Source organism: Brachyistius frenatus, unplaced genomic scaffold (genome assembly GCF_029030835.1).
Source record: "Brachyistius frenatus isolate BFR_SWC_R1_liver_20210118 unplaced genomic scaffold, ASM2903083v1 Contig_16, whole genome shotgun sequence".
Lineage (NCBI taxonomy): Eukaryota > Metazoa > Chordata > Actinopteri > Embiotocidae > Brachyistius > Brachyistius frenatus.
The window spans coordinates 3,042,028-3,056,599 of NW_027210615.1; the positions used below are offsets into that span (position 1 = coordinate 3,042,028).

Genomic DNA, 14,572 nt, shown 5'->3' on the forward strand with positions numbered 1-14,572 from the left:
GATGCTACTTAGCAACACAAGCAATATGAATTAAGATATTTAAAACAGGGAAGTGAGATCAAAGTTACATATGGCATGGAACATATAACTTGTTGGGTATTATCCATTCATGTATATAACTGCTGGCCTGGCAGAACTCCCCACATTGTGTGTTTCTGTTTAGTATTTAATATGTGCCATATTTGTAGTTCTCATGTACTTTGTGTTTAATTTTATGATCCATATCCTGTGAAGTGACCTGCTAATAAGATATCCACTCACTCATTCATTCCTCGTCACTCACAATTTTCCTGGAAGGCTTGCATGTGTGCCAGCACCTCGCTGAAATAAAACACCATCCGCTTTTTCTTTTAGAGCTCCTGAAGAAAACCGTTAGCCATAACAAGCTCATTAAAACGGCTTATGGCTTCTGTGTTGCGGTACGTGGGATTAAGCAATGTGTGCTCTCCTTTTCAGCTTCTCAATGCCATTCAGCTGTTTGGTGCCAACTTAGACGACTACCTCCACTTGCTGCTGCCTCCCATTGTCAAGCTGTTTGATGCCCCTGATGTTCCCCTGCAGGCCCGCAAGTCAGTACCACATGTGCTCATGTAGTTTTAGAGAGGGATCTCGTGTGAAGTTAAAAATCATTCTCACTTATTTTCTCAATGGAATTTATTGATTCAGCAAAAATATGATTTCAATTATTTACATCTGCACCACCGAAGGAGAAAAGTAGACCAGCTTTGTGATATGAGCAAAAAAAAAAAAGGGGTTCACTGGTTTTACAGGAATTGTTTTATGTCCTTTTTTTTTTTTTTCCTAACTGGCAAATTCTTCAACCTTTTCACATTTCTTCTTGTCTGCCTTTAAGGGCTTTTGGACCTGTCTCTGTGTCTTAAATTTTTTGAGTGAAGCTGAGCATTTTCTGTTTGTCCTTTGTCGCTCAGGGTTGCCTTGGAGACACTTGACCGGCTGACAGAGTCCCTGGACTTCACAGACTATGCCTCACGCATTATCCACCCAATTGTTAGGACTCTTGACAGCACGCCTGAGCTGCGTTCCACCTCCATGGACACCCTGTCCTCGCTAGTGTTCCAGCTGGGCAAGAAGGTAGCCACACTTCTCCCTCTGGCTTCTTTTAGATGTAGCTATTATTCAGTAGACCACTTCCAGCCTCCCTACTGTTGGCTTCAAATGAACTGCCTTTTGGTAACCCCCACCCCAAAGTCTTTATTACTTCCTGCTAGACTGCTGATGTCATTGGCCATTTGACGGCAGGGGGTGGTGTTTATGAGAGCGGATGAGGTCACATTTACGCCTGCCTCTCCTCCCTTATCCCTACACCGTTGTATCGTTTTCAGAACCACCGGCCCACGTGCAGCCATGTCTGGCAACAAGTGTAGGGGGAGCTTTTGATCTTAGACTCACGGAAGTTAAATACAAGTGCTGGATACCCAGTTATTTACTTTATGGTGAAGGGAAAAAAAATAGCAATGCTGAACCACATAAAACACACATGCACCCTTTTATTTACTCTCCGTTCCTTCCCTCTTATTTTCAGTACCAGATCTTCATCCCCATGGTGAACAAAGTGATGCTGAAGCACAGGATCAACCACCAGCGTTATGATATACTCATATGTCGCATTGTTAAGGTAAGACTCTCCACTGTGTCCAGATTAATCAAATCACACATTTCCAACATGTCCCCTGAACTTATGAACACATGTGCATTGTTCTTTGCCTCTTACCCAGTCAGGTCAGAGTATTATAACCCTTCATGACACAAAATCACCACACATGGTCAAGCGGTGTACATTACATAATCACAAAATAACAAACGTACAATGCACAATGAGCAAGTCCTTTCCATGCACTGTTTATCAACAGTCCCTCAGGAAGGAAATGCACTTCCACATTCATAAAACGTGTGTGTGTGTGTGTGTGTGTGTGTGTGTGTGTGTGTGTGTGTGTGTGTGTGTGTGTGTGTGTGTGTGTGTGTGTGTGTGTGTGTGTGTGTGTGTGTGTGTGTGTGTGTGTGTGTGTGTGTGTGTGGGGGGGGGTGTCCCTGTGTCCATAATAGGGCTATACTCTGGCAGAAGAGGAAGAGGACCCTCTAATCTTCCAACATCGCCATCTTCGCGGTAACCACGGCGATGCTCTGGTCAGCGGGCCAGTGGAGGCGGGGCCTATGAAGAAGCTGCATGTCAGCACTACTGCACTTCAGAAGGTCAGAGGGAATAACTGGAATTTTTTCCTGATTCATACTTCCGTGGTGAAAAATAACACACGAGCTCAGTGTTTGTTTCACTGGCTTTGTTGCTGGTGTTGCTGTAAACAGCCCTGAGTACAAGTCCAAAGTTGGATTGTGGTGATGACATATGAATCAACAGACTGTCAATAAATTTGAGAGAAAACCTCATCAAAAGAGTAAAAGAACACAACAAATACAGATGCTTCTTTGTAGAGCAAAAAGGGCCACTGAATGGCTTGATGAGTATGAAAATACTTTGAGTTTTATGCTGGGGTTTAAATACCTACCGAAGATTTGACGTGTTGACTGACACATTATGCAGTCCACTCCACTACCGTAATCAAAAACAAAAACACTACAATCTTTTGGTCCAATGCTGTTGAACTCTTTGTGACATTTGATGACTATTAGTAAAAGTTGAATGTGTGCATCTCAGCCAGATCATCCCACACACATAACCCGTGACACTCAAGTCTGGAGAGCCTGTTGCTCCCTCAAGGTTCACAGTGGCCTCTAAAGTGGAGGATTTCTGTTCTGTACACAGGCTTGGGGAGCAGCCAGGAAGGTGTCCAAAGATGACTGGCTGGAGTGGCTGAGACGCTTGAGTGTCGTCCTGCTCAAAGAGTCGTCCTCGCCAGCGCTGCGATCCTGCTGGTCGCTGGCTCAGACCTACATCCCTCTCGCCAGGTACAGCACTGCCGTCATGTCTACTTTTCCAGCACACTTCCTCCTCTATCCTTCTGTTCCTTCTTTATTTTTTTTCGTCAGTCAGTTCTTTAATACTGCTGAACACTGATAAACCACAAAAGCTAAAAACGTTCACATAAGTCCCTATAACTTAGAGACATAAAAGAAATTGAAACTCGGTCTTTGTAGCTCACACCACAACTGTTGTGTAAGCACCAAAACAACAGCTGTTGTGGAACTGCTGTTACTAGCCGTACAAGACGGAATGTACTTGATGGGGCCAGATGGGACTGTGTGTAACAGTACACGTGAAGCAGATAGGTACCAAAACATACTAAAATGCTGTCTCATCTATAAACTTTGAGCTCTTTAAAGCTATACATTCATATTTTATTTGGTTGTACACTTATTTACATGCTGTGGAAACTCCAGCAACTGGTGCCTGTTTATGTAAAATATCCAAATTGTAATGTCTTGTCATACATTGTTTATGTTGGTTATAATGTGTAAATGTGGTTTCTGTTGTCCAGAGACCTGTTCAACGCCGCCTTCCTGTCCTGTTGGTCTGAGCTGAGTGAGGACCAGCAGGACGAGCTCATCCGCAGCATCGAGTTAGCTCTCACCTCCCAAGACATTGCCGAGGTCACGCAGACGCTGCTTAACTTGGCGGAGTTCATGGAGCACAGTGACAAGGTGAGCAGTGAACTACATTAAACACTGGAGTCACTGGGATACATAATAAAATTGCTGCATTTTCTAAATTTCATTCAAATCCTTCTAAATTCAAGGTTTTTGGTATTAGCCAGTATTTAGATGCCTAAAGGGCTCATACAGGCTCATCTTAAACTGCCATCTAAAAAGTACAAGGTTTTGATATTCTTCACCACAGCTGGAGACTCAACTATAACGTGATATCACATTAAGACAGTATTCAGATGTACTTACTTTTTGCACACTTAATTGTGTTGTCGTTTTCATTTTAAGTGGGTAAAACTCTAAACTGATCTGCATGAATGTCAATTTTATCCATTTAAAATGAAATTGACAGCCCAATAAAGTGTGCAAAAAGTGAAGTGGTCTGAATAGGTTTGCATCCATGTAAGTCCGTAGGCTCCCAGAGGCTTATATATGGGTCTCAAGATGAGAATTCCTCTCTCTTCCACTGTTTGACCACATGTTGAGTTAATTGGTGACAGTACGGTTGCTTTGAGTTTTGACACAGTCATGGTTGGGTCATAATATAGCATTTCAACATGGACCCCTTGCTGCGAGGCCTCAGTAAAGACACATATCAAGTGTCCTATTATGAGCCAGTGGAAAGAACAGCGACGTTTGACGGTGCAAATCTTACAAATTACAGGCAACTGTTTAGTTTTATTTAGGAAAAATAGCTTTGGTTCGATTTGGTTTGGTTTCATGCTGGTGTTTCCTTCCACAGGGCCCTCTGCCCCTCAGAGACGATAACGGCATTGTGCTGCTCGGCGAGAGAGCTGCTAAATGTCGTGCCTACGCCAAGGCGCTGCATTACAAAGAGCTGGAGTTCCAAAAAGGTCCTTCTCCTCTCATCCTGGAATCTCTTATCAGGTAGGTGGTCTGAAAATCTCCAAAGAACAAAAAGTTTTTTTTTTTTTTTTAAGGGAAACAACTACGGCCTTTATAAACTGTGAGGTGTTGATCTCCATCTTTCTTCATCATTTTATCTGACTGAAAACAGCAAACGAGCTCTGAGTATTTAATATTCCACCTCACCTTTATTTTGGTGCGTTATTCGACAGTCCTCAGTGATTAACTGTTATCGCATTAAAAGTTATGGCTTAAAACAAACAGTTATACTACCCACTCACAGTCAATTTTTTACCTCATAAGTTGATAGAAAAATGACATTATGCATATCCTCCTGTCCCATAACCCTTTGATATCTTCTGTCATCTTTTCCATCCCGTTTTCTCATCCTTCTTTATTTCTATGCCTTTGGCATAGCACGGAGAAATCTGTTTTCCAGGCATCTAATTGGATGCTTGCCTCCTTTTCATCTACGAGTGTCTGGACTTGTGTTTCTCGGGGGCCTGTTTTCAATTTCTCAGGAGCCTTGATGATGATGAATGATGGGAGCCGGCACTCTGGTGTTTTCAGTATCCCCATCTGGTTCTCACCTCTCCAGGATTTCCCATAAAAAGATCTAGACGCTTTGCTAGTGTGCAAAAAAAAAAAGCTCTCCGAAAGCTGGGTTTTACTGAGTCTTGGCTGTATTAGAAAAAATATAAATTTATTAATATCTGATGCACAGGTTTTGATGATGAGCTGGCATCGTCATTGCTATTTGAGTACCAGATGAGTACTAAAGCTGTGTTTGTGGATGACTGTCATTATTTCAGGAATTTTTCTTTTTGTTCTCTCGTTTGGATCCTCAGTTAAAGCTCAGGGTTTTAAATCTAAATTAATGACAGTCATAATTGTACAAATTTTACGAGTTGTAACTGGTCCGAATAATGTGTGAGGCATTTTAAGAAAATCAAAAGGATTAGTTTGTGGTTTAAATATATTCACAGGCCCCATAGTTTTGGATTTAGCCAGGAAATTGGTCACATTTTCCCCATTATTCCTAACAACAGAGGAACGCTGCTAATTGGGCAATTGGCCTGTGATGTTATTCGATCATCATGCAGTGTCTTCAAATGCATTCGTATGAAGTCATCTGGTTCTGTTTTGTTCATTTTATTTTTGAAAATCTTGCTTTATTTGACAATATCTGGTGGAGTGTGATGATTGGGGTGAAAACTGTGTGCTAGGTGTCATACAGGTCTGTAAAAGTGAAGTGTTAATTTACAGTCTAAATAAGGATTTTGTGCTCCCATCACCACTGGAGCAACTGGAGCGGGGCCTTTTTGCATCTGGTCCATGTGTTAATAATATATGTGTAGCCATAATGTTACCGTGCACCATGGTAATGCTTGGAAATGGAATTTTAAATAAATTTGAGTGTGTTCAGATGTACAGAGGCCTGCAAGCTGTTAAGCAAAATCTCATCCTCTGCACGCCAACCAGTGTGGCTCTTGTGCATTATCTTATTTTACCTCTCAACTGCTCAAATGGACTTAATGTCTTGAGTAGAGGGGGTGGAGACAACAACAGAAACACATACAATGGGATGAAATCCAGCCACCCTGATATGTGCTAGCTTTGTTAACCAGAGGATACTTTGATTTTGTTATGACTGCGTTAGATGTGTGGCTTTAACTGGTCTGAGGAAAATAACAGATGGAACACATCATATTGTATATTGTACTACATAATGATACGACTATTTATACTACTACTGCGCTGTTCTGTTACTAAGTATTAGAATAACAATCTAATGCAGTTCAGTTTAACAAACTGGAAAACTGTGGTCTCGCAAAGCTGCTCTGCTACTACTCTTCCAAAGGTACAGTGGTATTTGTTTAATCATTGTGTTCCAATTCATAATAACAAAGCCAGGATGACTGGAGTTCAACATTTTATAATATAATATAGAATCTGAAATAACTTTTTAGGTTAAATTGAGGTAAACTTGACATACTGTATTAAAATATTTTGATAGTCAAATCCATTTTCACACCATAGTTTTCAAAGGTCAAGTCCCATTCAGGCAGTATCTTGATTAACTTAAAGCTGCCCCTTGAGGCATCACTGGAAAAACTATCCATGCCATGTGCAGCAGCTGGGTTTCCTAAACAAAGCATGGCAACCATTAGAACTCCCTCTATGTAAACAGAGGTTACTTCAATAGTAACCGGCCTCTACTTGCACTTACGTTGTCCACCGCTGTTTAAGGTCTGCTTTTGTTGTTGGGGGCACATGTTTGAATACTTTGGACCCTTGAAATAGAAAGACCTTGTCATTTGTCACCATCCGAAGGTCTTTTTCAAGTGCCCTTTATTCTGCTGCGGTCACTTCTTCTAAAGGGAAGAGATAAATGTCCAGCTTTAATTAGATGTTTACACTGACCGAAGGTGTCACCTAGTGAAAGGAGGAGAATCTGCATCAGCAGACCTCTGAGCCTGAATAGGCAGTGAGCTCAGTTTGTAGGTATTTTAATGCTTTAAGGAATTCTTTGTTGGTTCTAAGCATAGAAAAATGCTGTCATTGGTTTTAAGGTAGCAAACATAGAGATGTTTAACTAGATGGAAGAGTAGAGTGTGTGTGTGTGGTCTTCAGTCCTGCATTTGGCTTAAATACCAGGTGACCTTTGAATGGGATGTCAGGAGATGATCTCAGAGTCAGAGGTCGGTGACTCAAGTCAAATATGTAGCCATTATTAGACATGAATGGACACAAGACCTTGACTTGTTTTCAGACTCCTTTGAGTTTTCCACCTTATAACTAAGCTATTTATCCAGTGAAGTAAAAAGTATAATTTGGTTTGAGACAGGTATGTTTCCTTTAAAAAATATTTTTTATTTTCTATCACATAAAACAACATAATTACATAGCTGTACACATTTTACAAGTTACACATTCCCATCATGAAGGGTTTGGGTTTTACAACAAAAAATGCAGCGTAATTTATAGGAAATACCTTTGGTGGTTGGTCCCATCCCAGCAACTCACAGACATCCTCTTTAATTAGTTTGTAACAGTCCTTAATGATTTATAGCTGAACCAGACCAGTCTGGACTGACTCTTGCTGGTGTTAACTAGAAACACTTTGGAGACAAATGAAAGAAAGTCCAGTTACCCATAGGGGTCAGTGGTAAAGGAGCGTCTATCAAAGCTTTTAAAAAATAAAATATTTTACTGATAAATACACAAAACAAACTACAATTTACAATCATACACGGCAAAAACGATACACATTCATCTGACTGAGATTCAACCAGACCATCACAAACAGCAATTTCATTCCTTTCGCCGTCAAGGGAAAGCCACCCAATTTTGGTTGAGCAGGTATTAGTCAGATCTCTCAGCATTCATGCGTATGATCTTGATCCAGGACCCACAGCTGAAGCACTTATGGTTGAAATCCCGCTGGCCGGACCTTCATCTCCACTTTCTTGAGGGAGTAGTTGGGCCCGTGCCAGCCATACCAAGTGATCCCATCTGAATTCTTTGTGTGCTCTCCGTAGCGGTAAAAGATGCCGTTCAAGTTCGAGTCGGTGCAGCAGTTGTACCAGTAACCACCTGGGAGGAGGCGAGGGAATAGAATTAGACTGTGGAAATATCTAACTGTATTATCTACCGTAAATGACCTCATGGATTGTTTTGACTGGGTTTGCTCTCGTTATTTACCTTTGCGCAGGGAAGCACAATCATCCACACACTTGTCGTTGTCCTTGTTGATGGTGCTGAAGTTGGTGTTGTTGTGGTAGCGCAAGGAGTCGCCAGCGTTTCCACTGTAGTTGGCAAGGAAGAGCTTGTAGCTATTGAGCTCATTACCCACAGTGAAAAAGCCATACTCAGCGTAGCGTGTCGCTCCTTGCCAGTCCTGCATTGGAAAACCCATATAAGATGATTTAGAGAGGGACAGTTATTTATTCTGATTTATTATTAATTTTCTTTTGCTCAGTACAAGTCGGTATAAAGTGGTTCTGTGTGTGTTTATGCCTTTTTACTCCTGGCTGTTGAAAGGTTTATGCATGGTTTGTGTATTCTGGCTCTTTAGCGTCTTAAACCCAAGCCTACATGCTTTCCAACACGTACCTCCAACTCGATCCTGAGCGTAGTGGGCTGCCTTGTCAGGCGGAAGATGTGGTCATTGCCCAGCCAGAAGTCTCCGCGGATGGATCCAAATCCACTTTTGTACTGCTTCCAGTCGCGGTTGAAGGATGTTAGGCCAACCTTGCGCCTTTGAATCAGAGTCCAACCACCTCCGTTTGTCTCCATATCACAGAAGACCTGAAACCAAAAAAATAACACTCATTTACCAGATTATAAAAGAAAGCAGAGAAGAGGGAAAGCTCACAATGCTTTACCAAAAAGTAAACAAAGAAGACATTGAAGACTGAACTTACGCTGAGCTCGGGTGTACCCAGAAATTCATCTTTGGGCAGTTTGTATTCGCCAGAGATCTTGTAGTTCTTGCTGTAGAGTGATGCACAGTCATATATGGCATCTGGGAAAAAAAGGATATATGAAATTATACTTTAACCATATGTAGTTTTATGAGCAAAAAAGCGAATTAAATAAAATACAGCTTAATGGCTATGTGAGTGATTGGACAGATGAAAAAAAAGGACCTTTTACCCCTGACTAAAAGCAAAAGAAATCAAAACAGAAGGCAATATGCACTGTATGTCCCCCCATATCCCTGTACAGTATGGTGATGCCATGAATAGGTCTATGAGATCACTGTGGAGCAATGAGCCCAATACTTTTTTCTAATCTTTGCATCCCTTCCTGTTCTGCTCTCGTCTCTCTGATTACCCAAAGTTTTAAAAAGGGTCTCTGTGTTTTCTTTGCTAGTGTCATAAATGTGGCCCTGTTAGACCACACAGTTAAGATATTGAAATAATAAACAACGTAATGCCTGGTTAACCACTCTTCGGAAGCCAGCGCTGATTAGTGTTGTGTTAAAGTTGAGTTGAGTTGAATGGTGGCGATGATGTGGCTTTGATGCAGCTCTGTATTGACAGCTGTGCAGATGGGGCTCAGCGGCTCCAAATTGAGGCTTTTTACTGCTGTCGGGCAGCTCACCTTAGTGTGCACACTATAATCTGCCTCGCAACTGATTCACAGCAGCTGTCTGGCACCCACAAAGCAACGGACCAGGCTGATTATACTGGTTTGCATCTTAAGATAAAGATATAATTTTGTGCGTGCAGAACAGTTGTTTTATTTGGGAACTGTACACCCAGTAAAATGATTACTTTGGATTCTCACAGCAGATTGAGTTGGTTTTGTTCAAAAATAAGCAATGTATTAAAACTAAACTCAATTCTACACATAATTGAGAAGGGCTGAAAAGATAGGCAGACAAAAGGTTTGTTTTAAATTTCCATTTACAAGAATGGGAATTTTTTTTCAGCAGCTGTTCAACAGGCCAGAGAGAGTAAGAGACAGGTCATGGTGTGCTAGAATCTGTGATGGATAACGTTTGCCATGTGTGACCATTTTATAACCTCAGTCCAGGACTATTTTTTTTTATCATGGAAATTACTTCGAACTTCTAATTAAACTTATTTGTACAATCTTTTTAGATCTACTGATACAAGCTGAATACAAAACTTAAGCTTGTGTGTGATTTAATTCCGCCTCTGTTAACAGCTGCAGCAGAGTGTTGATGCTCACCTGATGAGGTCTGAGTAGCAGACTGGAGGGTCTGCAGCTGCATGATCTCCACTCGGTTGTTGATCTCTGAGTACTTGCTCTCTGCCTCTGTGACTCTGGATTCTTGCTGTCGGTTCTGCTGGTCCAGCTCCATTATTTGCCTCACAACGTTCAGCAAGTCGGTCTCCTGCTTGCGACTCAGCTCCTCGAGGATGCTGGTCAGATTGGCCACCTGAACTTTGAGCGAGCGCACCTCGTCGCAGCACTGAGCCTTGGGAGGCTTCGGAGGTGCCATCCTCTTCTTGGGGTTCTGGGCCCACGTCTCAGCTAAAAAGAGCAGTGCCACCCAGAAAGCTACTAACATCAAATTTATTTTTGCCATATTTAGATGCAAGAGTTGGAGATCTTCACAGAGGTCTTCTTGATTTCTCTTGGTGCAAAGCAGTCAGTCCCTGCAGATGGAAAAAGGCACGAGCAGCTAACAGAAGTGTTGACCAGTAGAGTTGGAGCTCGCTCTCCTTTCACCCGGGCTCTGTCTGATTTCCTCAGTGAAGCCCTCCTCTGCCTGAGCACCTTAAATATTTTGCATGTGGGTCCGCCCCCTCTGTCCTGGTACACACCCGTCACCGTGCTGACCCTCTCCAACCTCCTGGGTGGAGGACATGTCTCATTCCTCCTCCCTCGTGGCACCCTCCCTCATCTGACTTTCACTCATTCTGGAGAAATTCTGCCCACGTTTTTGCTCTCTTTGTCAGGTGTTGAAGGTTTCTGGGCAGTAATGTATTGTTGCCTCTGCCTGGAAGAGCCACGCAAGGGGTTGAGAAAGCACATCAAAGGCTACTGTCTGAACTTGTTGCACCGTTGTTATGGGGAACTGCGAAAACGCTTCAACTGTATTTCATTTAAATTCATTTAAGCAATACAGAAACACTTGAAACACTAGAGAAACATTTAAATACCTGTTTTGTGCTTTAGAACAGCTGCAGATAATTTCTTTCACCTGTTTTCACACTTTACTTACCACTTCATGACAGATTTCTACTATATCCTCGGGGCTGACCATTTCTTCCGTAAATGAGCTCTTCACATGCCAAGAATTGTGTGAAGTCACTAAGTACTCTTAATTGTCGGTTAAGTGTTCTCTTGATTCTACCTTTTTTTGACAAAGGTTGAGGCAAGCATTTTTTCCACTGAGCTTTTCAGCATCAGGTTTCAAAGGGTCGTCGATACAAGGAGAAACCGGCTTCGTGAAACCTTCGGGATAAAATTAGACCAAAATACAGTTTGCATTAAGTGGAAAGAAATGTTCAGGCCACGTCTGAATATGTTGTGTACATGTGTAAAGGCTTAACATTTTTCCATTACACATGTATTGTACTTTTTTAAGTACTTTAAACGGTGCACTGTTAACCTGAAGAGCAGCAAAATGAAGTGGTATTCTTGTGGCTTTCCTGGGGCTAATTAGCTAACTAATTAACTGTAATTAATGCACATAAACACTGCAGAGAAAAACTATTGGAACAAACTCAATATGATCATTGCAGTTGGGAGTTTGCGGAAGATACAAGCCGTTGGGCCGGTGAATTTGGTCCTTGCACTGTTCGCTGATGGTTGAAACAATTCTAATTCCACATGTGGTGTGTCTGTGTGACATCTTAGTAACATCTGCACAGTTCATGCTTCTCGTTTGTCTTCTGTTTTTAAATTTGTAACGTGCTGACCATTAGATGGGGGTGAAATAATACGTCTGCAAACATCAGGAGGCTGTCTGGAGTCTCATCTCAGTGGAATTTCTATCTCATCCCAACTCCCCCGAGGAGTTGCCTGTCCTGCCAACTTAAAGAAGACACCTTCGCAGAGGAGGCCAAACGGATAGTTGTGGGGTTTGCGGGGTGCCAGAGTATGCCTTGGCCACTGAGGCAATATATCAGGCGTGATTTCTGTGGTGCTGTGTGCCATGCAAAATAGATGAAGTGTGTATTCTGTGATACAGGGACGGTAACGGAGACATTACTGAAACGGGACATTCCTGTCAGTTTTGACTTGATCTTTATGGCGCTTCCCTTTTCAACATGGACAGGAAATGAACTGTCTGGAAAAGACAAGGATGAGGATGTTTTGGCATGTTTATAGATGGTAAATAACATTGACAATACAGTGTAGAGTACAGTAAGGAGAAGGTAGCATTTAACAACCCTGAACTACAGTCTGTAAGTCTTTAAAGACCTGTATATTTGCCTTAAAGATACCCTGTGGAGGTTTTGACCACTTGTAGCACAATGGAGTGATGCTTTTATGCCGGCGTCTGTATCTGCCTCTAAGTAAAGATATTTCAGAGTCAGTTCCAAACACTTTGATTGTTGACCATTGACAGTTCTCTTTTCAACTTATTTTCATCTGTATTGTTGAACTTTTTAACTTTATAGAGGTGCTATAGTAAATCATTGGAGTACCCTACTCTTTGCAATTTGAGATACATGATAATGCCCAAGCATGAGTGCATTGACTTACTAATAATGAATTAGAAATGTAGAAATAGCTGACTCTATATGAAACGTATATAGTTAAACAGCTGAGAGCAAGAATCCTTCCTGTGACCCTCCAAGTTGGCAGACTTAAAAATACCCAGAAGGAGAACAGGTTGCGTGACTTACGTGACTCGGGAGTGGAAAAAAAGGTCAGGATGGTTTATTTGTTTGGTGTTGTTTTTAATTTATGTTGCTACTCTGGCTCTGGTTTCTTCTTCTAAATAATGGCGTCCTGTGGGCCTGTTTGGCTTGGTTATACTACATGACGCTACAATAAAAATCAATCAGTCAAACAATCAAATATTTTAATATGAACAATGGATTGTTGATGATTCATACAAAACTAAATTAAGAACATATTGACTGATGGAAAACTAGCCTCACACGAAGAAGAATTTAACTAAAAATCTAATATCTGTGAGGAAACGTGTGTGTATGGGAAGACAATGTCCTTTTTTTCATTTGTTTCTCCTTATATGATGATGTAAGAGTTACACTTTTTCAGATGTGTTTCAGAAAGTGAACCTTGACATATATATCATCACTGCAACTGTATTTTTGTTGTTGTTTGTGGACTGGTCACTTGTGTGTGCATGACTTAAAAACTATGAAAGAAACCTAAAACCTTTCAATTATATAAAATGATGTAATGTCTGGAAGCACAGAGCTGTGAACTGCGGTGCAGGTGGAATTGACAGAATATCACAAATATAAAGCAGAAACAAAGCTTGACACTTTATCCTTATTTAGCTTAATATTACATAATCTTACACGACTAGTTTGTATGCGCTTTGTATCTGTCCTGCCAAATGTTTGGCACACATCCCTCACTTATTCTCAATTGGTCAGACGAACAAATAAGGAAACAGTTTAGCTTTTTCTGCTCATCATCATCTTTGTTCCATCGGAACTGCGGTTTGGAGCACTCATTGAAAATTACTTTCATCAAATTCCAAAAATATTACCTAATTATTAAATGGTCGGCTATTGTTTTGACGTGTCTAAAACTCAATATTCTGGATGTGTAGTGCTTCTTTTTCCAGGGCCGCATGATCCCCGTCTGTTGCTGGCATTTTTTTTTTTTTTTTTTTTTTTTAAGATAATCACCTCTTTGTAATTTCCTCTTAAGTCGTTGCAGTTTTTTATATTGTTGTTGTTGAATGTTGACATGTGCTTTTAGTTTCCTGTATTTGTTTGATTTGCAAAACGCATATGGGAGTAATAATTATACACACATATTGGAAAGCTATTAGGCAGCCTTCATGTTCAGTTCGCTGCAAGGTTTTGATTGTCTGACAATTTCTAAACTCTGATTAGATCCTAGACATGATTTTCATCTTGATTTCGGCCATTTGTCAAAAGTAACTTATTACAACAACTTTCCAGAATGTCGTGGTGAGCCTTAAGGCTTTTATAGCTCAGTCACATGTATCTACTAGTACTTTTAGCATAAAATAGCAAACGTGATGATTATAACATTTAGGTTAAGCTGAATTACCACATACTGTTATTCTGGATGTTCAGTCTTATACCTTATTAGTTTTCAGATGATATCTACCAGAGAGAAGCTATTTAAAGGTAATTCAGTTACGCTAATTATAACTGAATTACAATAAAAAAAACTAGTTTACATTTCCACCTCAGCTGCCAACATAGGAGATGCAATCAAAAAGGTCAGAGATGGCGCCGATGACAACCAAAACCCGAACCTGATCTGAATCTGGTTGCCATCACCACACCGTTCCCAGAGCTCCTGGCACGCTTCAAGTGTTCCCTGGAAGCGTGTCAAGCACCATCTGCGATTTGCGCTATAACTTCTCCACAGTGTCAAAACACTGACCCTTCAGATTTGACTTCATTTTGGGGCTCAAGTAGCC

At 41.1% G+C, this 14,572-nt stretch overlaps 3 protein-coding genes across 4 annotated transcripts in view; 1 reads left to right on the forward strand and 2 right to left on the reverse strand.

The window, feature by feature from the left end:
• mtor (mechanistic target of rapamycin kinase) overlaps window positions 1–14,572 on the forward strand; it is an 84,893-nt gene that overhangs the window by 22,629 nt on the left and 47,692 nt on the right. For both annotated transcript variants that reach the window (XM_069693986.1, XM_069693987.1), the window contains exons 22-28: window positions 457–569; window positions 930–1,092; window positions 1,544–1,636; window positions 2,065–2,211; window positions 2,780–2,922; window positions 3,453–3,615; window positions 4,361–4,506. In XM_069693986.1, coding sequence (XP_069550087.1) covers window positions 457–569; window positions 930–1,092; window positions 1,544–1,636; window positions 2,065–2,211; window positions 2,780–2,922; window positions 3,453–3,615; window positions 4,361–4,506 — 968 coding nt within the window. The remainder of the gene's footprint in view (window positions 1–456; window positions 570–929; window positions 1,093–1,543; window positions 1,637–2,064; window positions 2,212–2,779; window positions 2,923–3,452; window positions 3,616–4,360; window positions 4,507–14,572) is intronic.
• On the reverse strand, window positions 7,339–10,702 carry angptl7 (angiopoietin-like 7). The gene is made up of 5 exons (XM_069694009.1): window positions 10,189–10,702; window positions 8,913–9,013; window positions 8,602–8,796; window positions 8,191–8,386; window positions 7,339–8,082 (listed from the first exon to the last, which is right to left on the reverse strand). The coding sequence occupies exons 1-5, from the start codon at window positions 10,547–10,549 to the stop codon at window positions 7,913–7,915; spliced, it is 1,023 nt and encodes a 340-aa protein (XP_069550110.1). The 5' UTR covers window positions 10,550–10,702; the 3' UTR covers window positions 7,339–7,912.
• slc66a1 (solute carrier family 66 member 1) overlaps window positions 10,222–14,572 on the reverse strand; it is a 245,126-nt gene continuing 240,775 nt past the window's right edge. The window contains exon 9 of the mRNA XM_069694010.1: window positions 10,222–10,234. The gene's annotated coding sequence lies outside the window, so the exon portion shown is untranslated. The remainder of the gene's footprint in view (window positions 10,235–14,572) is intronic.